Below are 21275 nucleotides of genomic sequence, written 5' to 3' on the forward strand. Positions count from 1 at the left end.
TGGCAGTGGTGAAGCTAGTAATGGGGAAATTATAAGCCTTGTCCTTGTGTGTGTCTTTGCTGTTGGTCTATAGAAGTAATGCACATTTTTTTGACCACACTGTACATGTAAATAATTATTTGTCAATAAAAAAATATTTTTGGTGCAGTGCACAGGTTTAGAATTATTTTGCATACTTAGTAGCCATATGTAGTGGACAGAACACTACTTATCAGTAGTCAAATGCATTTAGCAAAATTTAAGTGTGTATATAAAAAAAGATGATTGGGCTTTAATGTACATGCTCTTGTAGCATAATATGTCATAAGGTAATTACATTTATTTGTTATGTTGTTGTTTTTTTAACAGGAGATTTGCCCTGACCACCAAAATCCCTGATACAAAGGGCTGTCACAAGTGCTGCATCGGTGAGCAACATGGGCAAAATATTTTTTCCTGTAGTGTTTACTTTCAGTAGGATTAATTAGATTCCAGTGCTGACATGACGTATTAGAGGGGTTTTTTTTTTTATTAATGTTATTATAAAAAAAACATTTTATAAGAATAATCTGTTGGCAGTTTATATGTGGCAGTTGTACAGCACAGTTAACACACTTCTCTCTTGCTCTCTCTTTCAGTGCGTAATCCATACACCGGTTATAAGTACCTGTGTGGAGCGCTGCAGTATGGCATTGTTCTGTTACAGTGGTATGAGCCCATGCAGAGGTTTATGCTTATAAAGGTTAGTAACGAACAAATCACAGTGCTTGTGGTGCAATGCTTTCGAATACCAAAAGACTGTCTGCACTCTTTTTAAACCCCCATCATCCTCTCTGCTACAGCACTTTGATTTCCCGTTGCCGAATCCTCTGCATGTGTTTGAGATGTTGGTAGTGCCGGAGCAGGAGTACCCCCTTGTGTGTGTAGCTGTCAGTCAGGGCACGGAGCCAGGCCAGGTTGTTCGTTTTGAAACCATCAACCTCAACTCTTGTTCTTCCTGGTTTACTGAAATCGGCTCAGGTACATGTCACTTCCACACAAACCTACATGTTCTTTTAAAAGAGGAAAAATTGTTTACTATGCATTTAAATATTAATACGCCAGTTATTTATACTGTTGCAGGCAGTCTAGGAATGCTAATTCAGCACACGTACTGTAATTAAATATGTAGAAAACATAATTTAAAGAATGAAAAATGCCCCAAATCTTATACTTTGGTTTGGATAGTTTTTCCTACATCAACATAGGACTTTTTTTTTATCCAGTTTCGTGTTTGTTTCTCTGACTTTTTAGCCGGGAATCAGGTTGATGCAATTCACGTTACACAGTTGGAGAGAGACACAGTGCTTGTGTGTCTCGACAGTAAGTATAAGGTCTTCAAAGAAGTTCAAGTAAAAAGATGCTTATGCAGATATATATTTAATTTGGTTTGTGTATCAACTTACAGAAAATCTGAAGATAGTGAACCTGCAAGGAAAGCTCAAATCTAATAAGAAACTGTCTTCTGAACTCAGCTTTGACTTCTGTATCGGCTCAGTGGGTGAGTGTGTTATTCAGGCATTAATGCTGTTTAATACCATTGTTCTAAATGTGATTATAATTGTTTTGTGTGTGTGGTAGTATGTCTGCAGGACAGTGTTTTGGCTTTCTGGAAACATGGCATGCAGGGGAAGAACTTCAAATCTAATGAGGTATGGGGTGTCTCCAAAATCATTGTATATAAATCATCTAATACCATCAACTTGTTTGCTAGTTATAATCAGCTGGTGCAATAGTGGATGTTTTTATTGCTGTATAGATTTATGCTACCATGCACTAAGTTTAAACTGATAAACTGGCAAATAAACACTGTGCAGGTATGGCATGAACTGCAAAAAGCATCTGTTTTAATGGTATGTTTGGGTATGTGGCTGTGGTTAGTTGAGTAGGAGTGTCAGTATGTCACCCTGCGTGTGGTCAAGTTCACCTGATCGGCATCATTCAAACAATAAATGCCCCGGAGAACACCAGAAGGTGAAGCACTCTTTATGAAAACTAATACCCTGTGCGTGTGTTTGATTCTCCGAATGAGTGAGTGAATATGAAAGTCTGTGTTTCCTCGAAGACATTGTGAAAGGTAATGTAAAATTGATGTCCAATCAGAAAGTAGCAGCTGCTCAAAGAGCGCGATTAAATTATTCAGCTGTTTTTGTCTTGTATGACCCTGCTGAAAGGCCATCAGCACCCTCAGGGTTCCAGTCTGTGCACTTGACTGCATGTGTGTATGTAAGAGGGAGAGAGAATAGCAGTCTATAGTATTATCCTGACAGGTGTTACACCACCACTGTCACCTGCTCTAATTGCCTGTGCTTGCATGAGAAGGGGATGGAGGGGGAATACTCCATCATGATGGAGTGCTGCACTTGGCTGTTGTAACTATAGGACACTTAAGTCAAATTTCCTTTTTCTTTGCACTGAACAATTTGTTAAAATAAATGAGACTTTAAACAAAATACATAATAGATTAAAACTATACATTTTTTTTAGTCAGGCTTATATGCAAAGGTGAGTGAGCGTTTTTTGCTAGATGTGTAGTGGTTTACTCAAAGGTGGACAGCAGGCTAAATAAAGTCTCTGCTGTTGTCTGCCTAAGCCTGTGTTTGCTTTCTAAATAGATTTGACAGCTAAGCATATATATATGCACAATTAAAAAATAATTGCTTACAATATTTATTTTTGCATGATATGGACACCTCACTCATCATATCTGCATTTTTGTGCATCATATTTCAGATTTAGTCCTCCATTTTGTTTAAAATAGTTCACTCGTCCATTCCACTAGATTTTGGAGTGGGACTGTGGTGTCCTCAAGTGAGGAGGTCTGTGGTGCAGTCAGCATTCAATTTAATTCCAAAGGCGTTTATAGGAGTTTGAGGTCAGGGTTTTTTCCCCCCAGACCATAAATGTGCTTAAAAGGCAAACTTGACCTACCATGTGTTCACAGGGTTGTTGTCTTGCTGCAGAAAGGTTTAGGTTTGACCCCTTAGTTCAAGCAAAGGAAAAATAGAATACTTTAGCATACAAAAACTTCATATATAATTATTTGGTTATGGTAGTGTTTTGGAAAGGATTACCTACAGGTATGATCAGCGTGTGTCGGCATAATTTTGTCGTGTGTGTGTTTGTGAGTGATTGATTCTTAAAATCTAAAGATCTAATGTGATAACAGGAAGAGAGCCTAGGTAGATTTAAAAAAAAAGGGAAACAACTTCGTTTAGGTCAGAGCCTATTTACTTCTATTTGGGTATTTTAGCTAAAAATTCATCCACAGTCACCACTCAATTAATACATTATATTTTTGTGCTTCATTTGTGCATTAATGCATTTTGCATGTGCCTGCAGGTAACACAGGAGATTTGTGACCCGAGCAGAGTGTTCCGACTACTTGGATCGGACAGGTGAGATTTCTTGTCATTCGTTACATCTCGTGGTTTCTTTTTCACTTGCACTCAAAGCTGAGAACGCTGTATGAATGTTTGTGTGTCACATTTCTCTCTTAATTTCCTCTTTACCTGAAAACATACCATCACCTTCCATCTCATTCCCCTAGCATCCTCAGAGCGCCAGTGACTTCCCTTAGTGCCCAAGTTTCCGTGGGTGTGAGCATGTTGCAGTGTAAATGGAGATGTCAGTAAATCAAAATCATTGTTAGACAGGCTTATAAGGGTTTGCAGAATTAATTAATAGTTCCAGAAAGGTTAAAAAAAAAGATGAATATATGACATACACCATACTGGATAGGAGCCTCCCACTCCTGCTTTGCTTTCAGATTAGCTTCGTTTTATTTGCTGCTTTACTTTTCGGCACGTAGCTGGCGTTCTAATACTTCCTTTCACTTTGTCCATGTTGACATGACTGCATCACATAATTGCTGCAGATTTGTCAGCTACTTGCACATTCATGCTGTAAATCTCCTGTGCTATCAATTCCCAAAGTTGACTCAGGGGACCCAAATCTGCCCACTGGGGAGGTCATTAAAGTTTACTGAAATCATTGTCATGTTCATCGAACCCATTAATGATGACTTGCATTTTATAGCATGGCACATCATCATGCTGGAAATTTCCATTGTAAAATGGAAAGTTGTGGCGATGTAGGGATTGACATGGACAGCAACAGTGCTTATATAGGCTAAACACCTACTTGTAGGGGGCCTTGAACTGCCTTCCTGTCAGTTTGAAACAGTCTGGCCATTGTTCTCTGACCTCACTCAACATGGCATTTTTGCCTGCAGAAGCTCCACTCACAGTCACAGAAATAATTTCTTCCCACTATTTTATTCAGTTTGATGTGAATATAAAATAAGACCTGTGTGATTTTAAGCTTTTGCATTACCGCCATGCAATTGGCTGATTAGAAAGTTTACTGAATGTGCAGGTATACAGGTGTTGCTAATCATGGTTTAGTGTGTTAATGGATCTGTGAAGTTTGTGAAAAGTGAGAGGATACAGCATTGTCACTTATCAAGCCCAAACGGCCTCACTTTCTGGAAGAACAACGTCATTGTAAGAGTACAGTATGGGAGGTGACGGTGTCAGTTACACACACACTCACACACACACACACACACACATTCTCCCCCTATGACTCACAGGTTGCACTCATCCATTGTGAAACAGGTGCATTGACCTCGGGCCTCGGCCCCCAGTCTATGGCCTTTGTCTTGGGAAGAATTGAGCTCTGCTCTTACAGCATCCATCCTAAAATAAAAGTATATATCACACACTGCAGAAGTATCAATTAAAGAGATGTAGTGTTCTGTTAGTTCTCCTTCTAATTGAATATAGTGTGATTGACTCCTCTCACAAACCCCGGCCCTTCCATACTTCACACACATATGCACTTGCACCCACGCGTCTCTATGCCTATACTCTATGTTTTATTCACTGTGACACGGGCAGTGCCAGGCTGGTGTGTCTGTGTGCTGTAATTTCATCTGATGCCCTGTGCCCGCTGCCTCCCCCTCTCATCTCTCTTTCTGCTGAGGACATGACCAGTCTTGTGTCATACTGTGTGTCTTTTTGTCTCTGCAAGTCCTGCTGCATGCAAATCTTTCCTAATTAAATTCAAAGATTCGCAGCTTCAGCGCTGTTTTTCCTCTTTGTTTCTCTTTCTTTATCTTTCGTTTTTAATGTTCTGAGATGTAATGTGTGTTGTGTTTTTAGGGTGGTGGTTTTGGAGAGCAGGCCCACTGATAACCCGACGGCTCTCAGCAACCTTTACATCCTGGCAGGCCATGAGAACAGTTACTAGGCTGATTCTTACTGATACTGCTCCCTTACCTAGTCACTGCTCTGGCATTGTGGATTCAGAGCTGTCTGGCGGTGAACTCTCTTCTCTCTCAGTATGCTGCTTTTTGAAGCAATGGCTTGAAGACAGAAAAGTGAGCCAGAGGCTTCATATGGTGCCTTAATTACCTTAATGGACCTTCAAGCTGGTCTACTCTGCATCTTTGTCACCAGCTAATGGCTCATTTTAGAATCAGATCAAAAGAGGCAGCATGATTCCAGCAAATGTATTTAACATCTGAAATGTCTGAAGAAATATTAACCAAACAGCAAGACTGCTTTAAAAGTGCCTTTTAAAGGGAACCGTCAGGCCTGCTTTATAAATTTTTGGAGAAACAGGCTGTCCTGTGTGACTTAATCAGTATGCAACTAACATAACTTCAAACCAGACTTTAAAATTGAGATCACCTTTTGGGAGTATTTAGCAGGCTTGGATTGAGCAAGAAATCGAACAAAGGACGTATTGCCGTTGGCTATTTAAAGTGTAAATTATTGAGCTGTGGTCATGTGATGTAGTTTAAATGCAGTGTTTTTCGAGAGCACACCTGCAAATGCTCGCTTCCTTAACAGAGCAGGACTCCGTACAGCTGCATCTTTATTTTACTGCTTTGTAATTAAATAATAATACTCTCCTGCTTGGTTAAATTTTTTAGAACAGTTATGATGTAAAATGGTATTCTTTTAATTGTAGCTTTTATCCAATATTTGCACCATGTAAGCACTTTTGTACATTAATGTTTTTTGTATTTAAGAATGACAAAATATGGGAGATGCTAGGTTTTTATGACTTGCGGAGTATTTCCATGGCTTCAGTTCTAATGTATGCTTTCTTTTGTAATAAAAAAAAAGTTTTAACAAACTGTGTCTCTTGGTTTTTGTACGTAAGCTGTCAAAGAACCAATAGCTTTGGTATGTGTGTGTGTTGGTTGATGACTGTGAAGCAGAATTGTTTGAAAGTAAATAACGGGAAGCATGTGATTGATTTGTGCTCTTCCTCCTGACGTGTCCATCAGCAGGAATCTCTGAATGTGTGTTTTCACACTCTCCTCTTGCAGCACAGCAGCACTACACAGCTGACTGGGTTTTCTGCACTTGTAGTTTGAAACCTGTTGTAGAGCCACTGGCGTAACGCTGGAGTCCCCCTGTCCAGCATGTTTTGTTCTTTTTCTGTACCACACCTGAGCCAACTAATCAGCTAATTAACAGCTAATCTTTCTCTGTGGTCAAAGCCCATGTAATTCCAGTATAATTAAAACATGAAGCATGACGTCTAGTTTATACGTCAGTGGAGGTGTGCTTGTGTAGGTTTCAGTTCATTGGCAGTACTTTTACTCTTTAAATTGCTGTATGTTTAGCAGGAAAAATATGGAGTAAACTCTAGACTATCAGGCAACTTTCAATAAAATGGAGGAACAAATTATATTAAAAATGATTATAAGGAATATCTATTAAAAATGCTTTTGCATTTAATTTCTCACAGATTTGTTAAAAAATTACAATCATAATCTTTTTTCTGCAATTTGCAAAAAAAAATTAAACTCCCGTAGCCCTGCCATACCCATTGATAATGTAGGTGTTTTGCTGATGCTATGGATCCAGTTTTTGTTAATTGGTCCAAAGGTTTTATGACATTTATAATCACTGTCTGACTCCATTCCCTACCCCCCCCCCCCTTCAGTCCAGATCGTTATTTAAATAAATACGCAATCCAGTAATGTAGGAAATCGCCATCTCAGACTGTGAACTGAACTAAAGACCTGTAAAAAAGAATTGGGTTTAAGATATTCTGTATGGAGTGCTTCATGATCCAAGTGTCTTTAACACTGCAGAGGCTTAGTGCTGGCCTGCTTTTCTGTCCAAAACTTATGAAAACTGTTTTAGGGGGAAAAAATTTGTCTATACTTGTTTTTTTCCATAATTTTCATGAATGCCCTGAAGAATCCTGGTTTGATTTATATAATCGTGTCCATGTGAGTGAAAAGGGTGATGGAGCAGTGTCAGGTTTTATTCATGTGAGAGCGAAGTCCTCGGGTTTGGAGCTTGTTGTCGCTGTGCACATTCACTCTGCTGTGAGAAGGTGGAGCCTGTGTTCTGTTCCTATGGGGACCGAGGCGCATGTAAATGCCCAGCTCTTTCAGGCCACCTCACACCCCTACACACTCCCACAGGCCACACACACACACACACACACAGTCGGGCACTGATCTCCTACTGCCCCACACCACCACCTGCACGGCGCAGTTTGGAGCATTTAAGAACAGTAAGGTAAGCAAGCGGCCATCACATTATTGCTCTTTTTAATTATAACACCTTTTCTTTCCATGGACTTGTGTTTAATTTCAGAATTGTACATTAAATGTTGATTTATTACACATTTAGAGCTCGGAACACATTTAGCGCATGCACATTGCATCCTCCAGTGTCAGGAACTGATGTTGAAACAGCCTGTGATCTGCTCGATAAACCCGAGCTGAGTATCATATCAGTGTGAGAAGTGCAAAGCTGTTTCACTCAACCACAAAGAGAATTTGTTTCTCTTAGAGAAAAGAAAAATACAGAATGATAGCGTTTTAGAAATGTTGCATAATGATGGACTGATGTTTTCCCATTGGGAGGCTGTGCTTATATCATCATATCAATGACAAAAATAGTAACTATTGCTATAATATATAATAATGTGTATATATAAAATCCTGCAAGGAATTATTCTTCTCTTCGTCGTCTTTCTTTTTAATCACTGGGGTCTAACTCCAAAATAAACCCAGCCATGCATGCAAAGCTTTCATTTAGTGAGGTTAATGTTTTTCCAGGTTGCTCAGTGGATGAGGGAGGTGGTGCACCAGAGTGCTCTGGGATTCCGCTTGGCTTCACAGCATGGAGAAGTATGAGAAGATTGCAAAGATCGGAGAAGGCTCGTACGGAGTTGTGTTCAAATGCAGAAATAAAGACACGGGACAGATCGTCGCTATTAAGAAGTTTGTGGAGTCTGAGGATGATCCGGTTATCAAAAGAATTGCTCTTAGGGAGATCCGGATGCTCAAGGTAAAAGAAAAGACTCAATAATAATAATAAGGTAATAATTAATATAAAAAAAATTAAGTATTGCATATATTATATATGATATATATATATATATATATATATATATATATATATATATATATATATATATATATATATATATATATATATATATATATAATCCAATATAATAATAATCCCATTGTGCAAGATACATTTTATTTTAAGAATCTTTGTCTTAGGTGCGGATGAGGAAAAAAAGTATTTATGAATGTAATTTTTTAACAAATCTGTGAGATATATTAGAAGAGAAATTGTCTGCCAAATCCAAACCCCATCATTTACAAAGCAAAAATAATATCAAGTATAATATCTAATTATAAGTGCAACTGTTGCACATGTTTGGGGATTTTATATATATATCATTTTGTTCATTGTATTTTAAGGAATATTTAAATCAGGGGTGTTATAAGTTGTGCACACAAAGAACACGTTGGGGTGGTACATGAGATCTTTAAAGAGACAGCAGTGGTTTGTAAGGTACCTTTAACTAATTGCACAGATACACCCAGTTATATTTATATTTCAAAGATACAGTATTTGCTGAAAGCACAACAGATGTAGCTTTGATGGTTCTGGGCCACAGTGAGCACTTAAAGTGCAATTTGGTCTCTTTATCTTAGAGAGGGAAAAATCCCAAACTTGCCAAACCCAAACACGTACAACATTTGCACTTATAATTTGATATTATACTTCATATTATTTTTGCTTTGTAAATAAGTACGGTTTGGATTTGGCAGACAATTTCTCTTCTAATTATGAAAACCTAACAAAAACCTAATAATAACCTAATAAAAAGGAATGAAAGTGCTTTAAACATGAATTAATCTCCATCACGGTAACATAACATAGAAATTTAGACCACCATTTTTTTGTACAGGTGAAAAATGTTTCTATTTCTTTCTGGAAGGTAATTGATTGTTACTTGTGGCACGAACAATGACCATCTATCGTAAAGTTCTTTAGAAAATCTGTTCTTCCCTTGTATTGTTGGCACTATTATTTTTCTGGAAGTGATAAGGCTTGAGGTACTATTTTGACATGTTTTGACACAGGGCACACTGGGAAGACAGGTAATGTGGCGTTTTTGTAACTGTAGCCTGTGATTTGCTTGCATTGTTGTGTAGTGTATAGAACTCTGGCATGTCGTGACTTTAGTATTATGTGATTCTGTCTGGGGGAGGAATGAATGGCCGATACAAACGTATAATACTAACGTCTTAGTGTAATTTTGGAAATTGCCAGTGTATCGGTTAACTGGAAGCTATTTTTGGCATGCTGTTATTAAACACATAATTTAGTTTTTGCTTGAAATATAAAGTTCATGGCTACAGTTCATGACTTACGCCATGAATTCATGTCTTAATAAAAGCATCACCTCAGCTTCTAAATAGTAAAATCCTATGTCAGTATATGATTGGACACTAAGCTCTAAGTGCAAAATTTAAAATGGACATGTGGTTGTAGAAACTGAATGGAGAGTTTGGTTTTTGGCTGATCTTTTTTGTCAGTGTGTGGGAAGGAAAGAAACAAGGGAAGAGGTAAGGACATGAGGCTTTTTATTTGTGCCAAAAGAGTAGCCCATATAACATTAGTGAAGCAGGAGTCACGGTTAGTGACCTACAATCGTTAATCTCTCTGCTTTGCATTTTACAACCTCTCAATATGTATGTGTATGTGCTGTGTGCCTGGGTCTGTTTCTGGTGGATTATAAACTCATAGCTTTTCCATATCAAAGGCTAGCTTGCAGTGCTCTGTGTGTGTGTATGTGTGTGTGTGTGTGTGTGTGTGTGTTACATGTGCCAAGCCAGTACTTTATAAAGCTGTTTCTGGTGTTGCATTAAAAGGCTGATTAGATGATCCTATGAAATACAAGCAAAGATGCTTTCTTATTTGTTTTAATTATTTGGTTTTTTTAGCCAATGATAATGGATAATTTCATATAAATCCCACAATGCAGCGTAATGTATCATGTTGATGTGCCCCAGCAGTTACCCACAATCCTTTTCACTGTATAGTATAGGGAATAAGGCTGCATTTGAAGTCCAAGATGTACAGATTTTAATTTTGAGCGAGTTGGGCCTCTGTGTAATCAGAATGTGTGATGTGTGTGCATGTGTGTTTGTGTATGTGTATGCGTGCCCGCGCGCGTGTGTGTGTGTGCGCCAGTGTGCGTGGTTTAACTGTTTAATAGCTCGATCATAAAGTAGAGGCTCCTTTAAATAGGCTTCAGGATGGTGACCTGTTGCCGTTGGAGATGCCGTGTTTCGGCTTGGTGAATTTTTACGATGCCTGGCAGATAAGACATGCAGCAGCTTGTCTCTGTCCCTCTGTCCACTAACACATAGAAAACAGTCTTGCAAAAGTTAACAGAATTTCCCACAGTAAAGAAAAATTGTGTGTTTGTGTACAGCAACTGAAGCACTGTAACCTGGTCAACCTGATTGAGGTATTCAGAAGGAAGAGAAAACTACATCTAGTGTTTGAGTACTGCGATCATACGGTGCTCAACGAGCTCGATAGATATCCCCGAGGGTGAGTTCCTCACACACATACACTCTCAATAGATACATTCATCTTATATCCACTCCCACTGGCCATTTAATTACTGTAGGAATAACTAGACCATCAATGACAGATGATGTTTGGGTAGTGTGTCATGTTCCCCTTTTTTTTCTTTATTTTATATAGGTGTTGCAGGCACTGCAATGTTGAAAAAAGTTTTTTAACACCTCACTGTCATTGCTTGGTTGCGAATAGTTCACCAGAATGAGAATATCCAGCCCAAATTTAAAAACTGAGATTGGGATGGCGTTAGGTGTTAATTCTTAGTAAAATAATATATAAAGCTCTAGTCTATAACTGTACATCAGATTTATAGAGTGGTATGGGTGTCTAATTAAGTCTTATAAATTATGCCACTGTCAAGTCTGCACTGAGAAAATAAACAAACGATATCAGGCTAGATGTGTAACTATGACGGGTGACAAATGGACCACCATGCACCACCGTACAATGTACAATCACTAGATAAATGGTCAGTGGGTTTAAATACAAGGAAGGTGTACAGTTACTCTTTCACATTTTCAGTCACTCAGACACACAGCATGCTTTTAAAACTGTCTTTTTCTTGTCGCCACACAAATGGCCATATTGTTTCTTGTGTTGCTGGGGTGGCTGGACATGTTTGTAATGGAATGTTAACAGCAGCGAGTAACCAGAGTGCTTTGTTGGACAGCTACATCCAAGTTTCCTGGTGTACCTGCTAAAGTGCCCTAGTGTACCAGGGTACAGGGAACATGATCATTTAAATAAAAAGAAATGAATTTGCATCATTATAACATTATGAACCTTGCTATTTTATGATGCAATTAAATTAATGTCATACCTTTTACTGAAACTATGAAATAATGTGATAGATTTTTTAAGTTTAATGTGTAATAAATAAACACAGTAATTGTATATGCATACAGCCTGTTTAATATGAACACCAGCTGCTGGGATCAGATATTTGGTTTCATTAAACTGATAATCTGCTGAGATTTTTGCACACAACTATCTTTGGAGTGTGTATAGAATGGTGAGAAAACAAAACTGCTAGTATAACTGAAATAAACACTCACACAATGGTGAGCAGAAAAGCAGCTCAGAAGACAGAACTAGTCAAGCTACAAATAAGCTACAAAAGTGGATCACATTTGGTTCTGTTCCTGTCAGCCAAGAACAGAAATTTGTGCCAACAGTAGCCACAGGATTGCCGAAACTGGACAGTTACAGATTGAAAAAAACAATGCCTTTTGGTAGTATCATGAATCTGACAAATATTTTGACAGCGATCTGCTTATAATCAGAATTAAATGGAATGAACAGAACACCTTGCCGTGACACGTGCCAGTTAATGGCATGTTATATATGGAGCAATATTCCATGAGGACAGATTTATTATGTTTATTTAAAATGTCCATTGCAGTGGTTATAAAAGCATGGTTATTGCTTGTCCAAACAAATGAAAATGAGGTTATTTACTATAACGTCATAATGCACTGGGAAGTGGATTACGACAAAGGGGTATGTGAGGAAATCCTAAAAGCACCCTTATAATCTGTTCATAATCTGACATGTTAATGCCATTTTTAACAAAATATCTATTTTTAAAAAACCTACAAACACCAGTAATGTTTATTTAAAGCAGAATTACTAGATATGATGTGTTAAGCATGGATAAAGACCTCTAAGAGACTTTTTCCTACATGGGATAACACATTAGTGCAGACCAGAGATGCTGAACAAAGAGCTGTTGTGTGAAAGTGTGCTATAGGATGACTTCTTATATTTCCTCCACTCATTCTCAATCTGATTTGAGCTCAGTGTGTGTACAGTATGTATGAATGTGTATATTACTGAATGAGTGTTTCATTGTTTTATGTTTTCACCTAGAGTTCCAGAGCCTCTGGTCAAAAGCATCACCTGGCAAACACTACAAGCTGTGAACTTCTGCCACAAACAAAATGTAGGTTTTTACACTTCTGTCTGCGCTCTGTTTTGTTATTGTTGAGTAGTAACGTGTGTGCAAATGAAATGTGTTTGTATTTGTTTTCTAATTTTGTAATATGTTTTGGTTGCTGAAGTTAGACATTTTGGTGCGTGCATAGAATTAATAAGATTCATTAAATGAAAGGTTCTAACAAGGATAGTAAGACGTGTGTGAGTGTGTGTGTGTGAGTGTGTGTGTGTGTGTGTGTGTGTGTGTGTGTGTGTGTGTGTGTGTGTGTGTGTGTGTGTGTGTGCGTGTGCATGTGCACGTGTGTGTATAGGCGTGTGCATGTGTGAGTGTCTGCAGAAATTGAGAGGGAGCAGTACAGGTTGTGCAAGGTTAGGTTTCAGATTGCCGATGTTAATCTGAACAGTGATAGTGAATTAGAGAGTGAAAAGTGGGTAAATGGTCTTAGATTAGATGTCCATTCCCCACTAGAGGCACGTTCACTATTTGGCCAAAAGTTTGAGGACACCACAACCCATCACACTTGATTGTCTTTGGTAAAAAATCCTGTTCAATTCACTCTTTGCTAATATATCAAGCCCCACTATTCAATTCAAGTTTATTTTTATAGCACTTTTCAAAATGTACTTTTTTTCAAAGCAGCTTTACAGACTTATAGAACCAAGTGAGCTGTGTATTTATCCCCAGTGGGCAAGTCTGGGGCGACTGTGGCAAGTAAAAACTCTCTTAGATAGTATGAGGAAGAAACTTTGAGAGGAACCAGACTCAAAGGGGAACCCATCCTCATCTAGGTGACACTAAGACTGTGATTATTACCATAAACCATAAACCATAAAAAAACAATACAAACACTGGATGGTGAGAAATATCATGAACACCAGAGTGTTCTAATACAGTCAGTTGGAGTTGTGAAAGCAATAAATTATCTCAACATCTAAGTTCATTTTAGATTCAACATCAACTCCTCCACACCAGAGCCTTTAAATGTTTAATTATACTTGGTTGTCCACTTGATGTTGGAGGAGGTGGCTTTGAGGATTTGGGCTCATTCAATTGCAAGAACTTTAGTAAAATCAGGCACTGATGTTAAATGAGCAGGGCCAAAGGGCAGACAGTGTTTTGGTTCTTCCAGTGGTGTTCAGCAGAGTTGAATTTAATCATCTGTGCAGACCACTTGATTTTTTACTTGGCAAAGCATGTTTTCATGGAACTTGCTTTGTGCACAGGGACAGTGTCTAGCTGGAACAGGCTTGGGCTACTTTTTCCAGTGTAGAGAAATTTTTATATGCTACAGAAGCTTCCTATACAATTGCGTGCTTCTAACTTTGTAGCAACAGTTTCTAAAAGAACCCCATGGGTATGATGGTCAGTTGTCCACATACTTTTTGCTCATATAGTGTATATTTTAATGCACAGCACAAAATTTCCCAGAAGGAAATGTATCATGTGAAAAAATAATAGATGTAAAGATGTTAGTTGGTAATGTGAATACAGAAACTCATTAAGCAGTGGGGAAAGCAGATCAGTGGTGCCAGCTAACAAACTAATTACATGTATGATGAGTAATAAAGTGTTAATGAGCAATTATGTGTAACTTTTTGAAAACTAAATGAACATACATTAAGAACAGTCAGGTTTTTCTTTGATTTTATATATATATATATATATATATAAAATTAGTTTTAATATAACATGTGCACTAGCACTATATCTGAGTATTTATGTCTAAGTCTAAGTGTGTCTATTTTAAAACATCACAGAAAGGGATCTGTGAGAAAGAAAATAATAAACTTCTCAAAGATACATGTACATCTGTAGCATTCTGTATTTCATAAAAAATAAATAAATAAAAGATTTGACATGGTCAATTGATTAGTAAAGACGATCGTGATACTTTTTGTGCAATTCCATTACTTTACAAATTTAAACATCACTATAACTATGACACCAAAATTGTTTTGCTGATGTTTTGAAATTTGTGGCGGTTACATTGGAAAAAGTAACATTTAAATAAAGAATGTAAGATGCATTTTCCTGATACGCTACACTAGCGAAGGAGTCAAAACGGGACAAATTTCTCACTTTAGCTTCTCTACCTTAACTAATTCCTTAACAACACAGTGATAAATGTCAACAATTCAGTGTGTATGCAGGTGTTTCAGTGTGTGCGTGTGTGTGAGAGTGAGCACAGCCTATAGTTAATTTTTAATTAAACACTTGGGTGTGTGTGTTTAGTGTATCCACAGAGATGTGAAGCCTGAGAATATACTCATCACCAAACACCAGGTCATAAAGCTCTGTGACTTTGGTTTTGCCAGGATCCTCAGTATGTACAAACACACACACACACACACACACACACACACACACACACACACACACACACACACACACACACACACACACACACACACCTAAAGATGACAATAATGATACCAGGTAACCACAATGAAGTTCTGTAACAGTGCACTGTCTTTTTCTTTGTGTGTGTAGCGGGGCCATGTGATTATTATACAGACTACGTGGCCACTCGATGGTACCGGGCTCCGGAGCTGCTGGTGGGAGACACTCAGTACGGGCCGCCTGTGGATGTGTGGGCGGTGGGCTGTGTGTTTGCCGAGCTGCTTTCTGGCGCTCCTCTGTGGCCAGGAAAATCTGACGTAGATCAGCTTTATCTCATAAGGAAAACATTAGGTATGTATAAACCTGAAATGTGTGTGGATCAAACTGTAAAAAATTTCCACATAAACATACAACAGTGTTTAATCTAAATCTATCTACCTGAAAGAAAAAAAATAAATAAATAAATTAAAAAAAAAATATATATATATATATATATATATATATATATATATATATATATATATATATATATATATATATACACATACACACATTCAAATGGTCACTGACTCATTCCATGAAGATGCTTTAGAACTGAAGCAATGCGTCATGATCTCGGTTCATTCTTTTTTAATAAAATTCTTTTTGAATATATTTACAGGGTTATTAAAAAAAGAATAAACCAATATCATGAAGCATTGCTTCAGTTCTCAAGCATTGTCATGGAATGAGTCAGTGACTATTTGAAAGTGTGTGTATGTGTATATATATATATATATATATATATATATATATACACACACAAACTACTGAACATAATCTTAAGACCGGGGGAAACAATCCAAGTATTCGCATTTTGCACTGGTGGATCATAACCAGGCTGTAAGAACTGCTTTAAAATGTCAAAAGTAGCAAGAGAAATAGAGAGTAGGCAATTTATTGAAAACTGCATTTAAACTCAAACAGGCTTCATCAGTTGATTAAAAGTTAAAGACTGTAGCCCACAACAGAATTAAATGTGTCACAACCTGAAGCTCCATTTTCCCATTGAAGGTAAAAGCACCCCAGATCATGATGGAGCCTCCTCCACTGTGCCACGTAGAAAACATCTCCAGTGGGATCTCCTTGTTATGCCAGTATCGTTGGAAGCCATCAGGACAATCCAGGTTAAATTTTTTCTCGTCCGAGAATAAAACTTTATTCAATTTTTCAGTTTCTCGTGGTTGGTGCTCCCTTGCAAATTGCAAACGGGCAAGTTTGTGGTGTGAGAGGAGACGTGGCTTTCGTCTTTAAGCCCTTCTTTCGCAGATGCTGTCTTATGGGTATTGGGCTGCAGTCAGCATCAGTGAGGGCTTTAATTTGGGTTGAGGCCTGTGTCTTCACGGACAGCCTGTCAGATCCTCCGGCTCAGTGCAGGTGACATTTTTATGGGTCTAACGCTTGATTATTTTGTCCCATAACTCTCAGGATCTTTTAAGAAATTTCAACGGTCTTATTGCGTTCAACCTTGGCAGCAATGGCGCATTGCGAGGGCCCTTGCTTGTGCAGCTCAACAGTCCTGGCAAGTTTAAAAACAGAAAGACTTTTTGCTTTTGCCATCAGGAGATCATGACATTGTGAATGTCTGAAGGACAATGACATTAAAGCCATACTTTAGCAAAGATTTTAACTTTTAAAGGCTATGGTCTTAAACTTTTGATCAGCTGATGAACAGCCTGTTTGAGTTTAAATGCAGTTTTTAATAAATTGCCTACTCTTTATTTTTTTGTCTCTTGCTCTTGTTTCTTCTTTTGGCATTTTGATTAAATACTTACAACCTGGTTATGATCCACCAGCGCAAAATGCAAATACTTGGAAGGTTAAGATTGGTCTTAAGATTTTGTTCAGGACTATATTATATATATATATATATATATATATATATATATATATATATATATATATATATATATATATATATATATATATATATATATATATATATATATATATATATATATATATATATATATGATCACTCAATATACTCCTGCTGCTCTCCATGCAAGAATAAGGCGTTCAGTGTGTTGGTGTTTGCATTGTGTTTGCAGGTGATTTGATCCCCAGACACCAGCAGGTGTTCAGCAGTAACCAGTTTTTCAGCGGAGTGTGTGTTCCTGAACCGCAGGAAATGGTGGGTGTATAAGAGATACTTCTAATCTGGCCAAGTTACCGACCTGCTGAGTGATGCGTGTTCGGTATACTCTTACTGACTCTAGTGTTCAGACGTCAGCTATATTCTCAAAGGCTTTAAGTTCTCTGCTAACAGGCCGTTTACCCAACATGCACCTGACTGCTATAAATAGCACACCAGTCTCCTGTCAGTAACCGTGGTCTATTATGATGAGCTAAATCTGTTGTGCGGTGGAAAACAACACACTCCTTCTCTCCTCTGTGGCAGTTTTATACTCATTTGAACAGTGTTGCGTGCTTTGTCGCGGTTAAAGCATCCCATTGATTGGCGAGGAGCTATTTATAGCGTAGTTATAGTGATAACCATGTCATACACATGTCCACTCGGTGACAGGAAGGACGAGTGTGACTACTGTTATATAACCTTCAATATCTTCTTATGTGTGTGTAGGAACCTCTGGAGCAAAAGTATCCAAGTATCTCTTACCAAGCATTAAGTCTAATGAAGGTGAGCTACATCTGATTACTGAACACAGACTAATAGCATATAATTCTATATCCAAATCTCCTTTTATGTAAGTGTAAAGAGTTTCAAGAATAGCAATTATTATACCACAGTGCTGCTGAACTTTTTAATCTGATCGGTTCATAAGTTGTTGATTAATATTCTATAACATCAGCTCTGATGATAGTGTGCTAAGGCAAGGTAAATCACAGGTTTATATTAATGGTTTGGTTGTAAAAAGTTCTCTCTCTATATAATGTCTTTCTCTGCTCTTGTTCTTTCTCTCTCCCCCCACAGGGTTGTCTGCGTATGGATCCTGCAGAGAGGTTAACCTGTGAGCAGCTGCTGGAGCATCCGTATTTTGACAATCAGCGGGAGGAGACAGAGAGCGTGACACGAGAACACGACAGAGCGAAGAGACGAGCGCGTCAACCCCGTAAACACCTGCCCCCCGGGGTGAGTTTTTCATGCCCATGGAAATGTCTAGTCTTATGGATTATATATAATGTGGAACCAACATATTTGTATATGACATTAAACAGCATTTTGGACACTGGGAAATATCATATGTGATACACTGTAACTGTCAGCTACAGCCATGAAATAGTTTTTCTCTAAAGACCTAATTGTAATCAACAGTCAACATTGACTATTTTTTATTAATGTTACTTATTATTATAGTTAATTACTATTATTATAGTTACTTAACTCACTAGTGGCAAATAAACTCTAAGTAAAATCAAGTAGCTTTACTATAATTTTTTGTGACAATAATATACAAAATAACAACAGCAGCACAACTGGCACAGTTAATAACCATATAGCTAATATGGAGTAAAGTGTAAAGATATTACAATATGATAAATACTTAAACTGAATGGGTTTAATCTAAGCAAGTATTTATACACTTGTACCCTGTAAGTTTTAATCAAATTAGGAATAAAATTTGGATGATGTGATTATACATTATTTTAGACATAATGTACCTAGGATGGGTTTTGTGGCTAGAAAATTCATAAATAGTAAGTTCTAAAAAGAAAGAAATAAACAAGACTGACAGACAGATGCGTAGTAAATAAACAATTGATTAATTATACACATGAAATGAACATGTGCTCTGACCATTGCGCCCTATCAATGCAATCCTTGATTTATTGTAGTGTGTGCAAACATGATTAATGCCCCAAGAAGGCATTACGATGTTATGGGGCATGATTGTTAGGGCATGATGTTATGGGGCATAATAATGGGGCATGATTAATGCCCCAAGAAGGCATTACGATGTTATGTGATTGAAGACTAAATAAAGACTCAGCTTTATAAGTCATGACCCAGAACTTTCTCTCTCTGACTGTGTAGTATTTACCCCAGCTGACCTGCAGCAGCATCTTCCCAGCGGTGGACAACAGGAAGTACTACAACAACAATATGCGTAAATTCAACTACCATTTCCCCAACATCTAATCCTTTTTGCTGGAATACACTTTACACACTCCCAAATCTGCCCCACAACACATTAGTACACTTTTTTTTTTTTTTTTTATGGTGTCACGTAGACTCATCTACCTTGCATCTTGCTGAGGAACAGAGGCCGATGAGATGGTGATGCTCGGTTCTCCAGTCAAGTGTCTTGTTTTTTTTTTTTGTAGAAAGAAAATCTCTACCGCTCCTTTTCAGCTGTACTGTCAGTCAAGTGACTGCTATATGTGCTATATATATATTTTTTTGCATTCGACTCACCAGACATTCTGTACTAGGTGTGACTTGACAAAGAGCCCTGCTCTGCATGTACACACACTAATCTCAGTGTGACACTGCCTTTCTGTTTGCCAAAGTGCTGCATGATGTGACGGACAAAACAAACTGATAGTCTTATATCTGTAAGAAAGCTAATGACGACCTTGTCTTGTGAGAGGATTACTGATCTAGAGGTAATTAGAATAAAACTTAGTACAGGAATTAAACAGTTCCTTTATTGGTGTTTTATTTCTTTTTTGTATACTTACATTTTCTGTCTCTTTGTTTTGTTAATCTTGGACCTTTTAACCTAATGTGAGAGAGGAATAATAATTTTTAAAAAAGCATTCCGTCTACTAATCCTATGACTCTTAAGTTCTGAGTGTTGATTTTGAAGTGAATCGCATTTATAAATCATGTGATTAAAAAAAAAAAAGTATAACGTGTTTATGGTGGCTTTTATTAGAGCCTTAAACATTTAAAAAATTTCATTATATTATTGTTGCCTTGAAAGTGGTGCTAATCATCTTCTGGCCATTGACTTGCACCCAATGCCAAACCGCTAAAGACACAAGCCCATACCCCAGCCCTCATACTCGATTTGTTATTCACCTTCCTACGCACTTTTCTTTACCTGTAAAGAACTCTTAACATTAACATGCTGATTTTTTCAATAAGACAGGCTTAGTAGGGGAGTAAATATGGGAACACGAAATTGCTGTATTTTTTTTTGTATGTGATTTAATAAAGAGCTTTCAGAAATTAAACATTCTCTGGTGATGACTGGTCACTGACCTTTACAAAACATCTCTGTTTTACATACAACACAAAAACCTGTGCATTAATACAAGTCAAAATCAAGATTTAAAAAGAAAAAAGAAGACCTGATCTGAAGAATGCTGTGCACAACATCTGGTAGATTACTTACTTATACACATCTGGGGAATTTTACAACTCTGAGCATCCAAAAAGTTGGACAGTCATAGTACCAGAAAGAATATTTACATCACATTCTAAACTGGGGATGGGGGCTTGAGCTATTAGTACCTAATAACTTTTTACTTATACATTATTTTTACAATTTAATAATGAATATTTATTAATGCTGTTTCTTTGTGATCATGTTGAATCTTTTACTTAACATACACCACACTAGAATGAACTGCTCCAAGGGTATGCAAACTTTTGCACTGTTATGTATATTAACTCCTGCTCACTGAAGGTCTAACTTACACCTGTTACAATTTCGAATATGAAATATAACAGTGCTTTGTCTTATGACTCCTCCCTAACTGACCCAAACACATCATACATATTCTGTAAGAAAGTAAATCACTATTTCTCATGTTGAAATGATCATTTGATCAGAAGTTTAACTTAAATATTCATAGTAAAGTATTCAAGCTCACCAATAGCTGCTTGTTTAAAGGGATGATTAACCCTAAGTTGGAGCGTAGCTGTGAGCATTTAGTGCTTAAAAGTATTAGTGAAATCCGGTATAATTGCCACTGTAATATAATTGCTCTGGTTTGCATATTAGGGATCTAAATCTGTATGTAGATCTTTCTCTTAAATTGTTATATAAATGAGACGGAATGAAATTTCATTGAAGGTAAGTGGAGCTAATTAT

At 37.4% G+C, this 21275-nt stretch overlaps 2 protein-coding genes and 1 long non-coding RNA gene across 6 annotated transcripts in view; 2 read left to right on the top strand and 1 right to left on the bottom strand.

Moving 5' to 3' along the window:
* Positions 1 to 6165, top strand: part of map4k5 (mitogen-activated protein kinase kinase kinase kinase 5) — a 33673-nt gene extending 27508 nt beyond the window's left edge. For all 3 annotated transcript variants that reach the window (XM_083538319.1, XM_083538321.1, XM_083538320.1), the window contains 8 exons: positions 349 to 407; positions 618 to 721; positions 822 to 999; positions 1273 to 1341; positions 1427 to 1519; positions 1600 to 1670; positions 3361 to 3416; positions 5184 to 6165. In XM_083538319.1, coding sequence (XP_083394445.1) covers positions 349 to 407; positions 618 to 721; positions 822 to 999; positions 1273 to 1341; positions 1427 to 1519; positions 1600 to 1670; positions 3361 to 3416; positions 5184 to 5271 — 718 coding nt within the window. In that variant the 3' untranslated portion in view covers positions 5272 to 6165. The remainder of the gene's footprint in view (positions 1 to 348; positions 408 to 617; positions 722 to 821; positions 1000 to 1272; positions 1342 to 1426; positions 1520 to 1599; positions 1671 to 3360; positions 3417 to 5183) is intronic.
* The window catches only part of LOC310724441, a 158360-nt gene that overhangs the window by 89140 nt on the left and 47945 nt on the right, over positions 1 to 21275 (bottom strand). The window lies entirely within an intron of this gene.
* On the top strand, positions 7314 to 20412 carry cdkl1 (cyclin dependent kinase like 1 (CDC2 related kinase)). 2 transcript variants are annotated; one of them, XM_083538450.1, is made up of 10 exons: positions 7314 to 7571; positions 8117 to 8348; positions 10801 to 10922; positions 12825 to 12897; positions 15124 to 15214; positions 15382 to 15582; positions 17322 to 17404; positions 17855 to 17911; positions 18206 to 18364; positions 19268 to 20412. In XM_083538450.1, exons 2-10 carry the CDS (start codon positions 8181 to 8183, stop codon positions 19370 to 19372), a joined length of 1059 nt encoding a protein of 352 aa, XP_083394576.1. In that variant the 5' UTR covers positions 7314 to 7571; positions 8117 to 8180; the 3' UTR covers positions 19373 to 20412. The 2 variants fall into 2 exon arrangements, with proteins under 2 accessions (XP_083394576.1, XP_083394575.1); XM_083538449.1 differs by lacking the exon at positions 17322 to 17404 and adding an exon at positions 16285 to 16397 and having other exon boundaries at positions 7406 to 7571.

This window comes from Silurus aristotelis (assembly GCF_946808225.1).
Source record: "Silurus aristotelis genome assembly, chromosome: 4".
NCBI lineage: Eukaryota > Metazoa > Chordata > Actinopteri > Siluriformes > Siluridae > Silurus > Silurus aristotelis.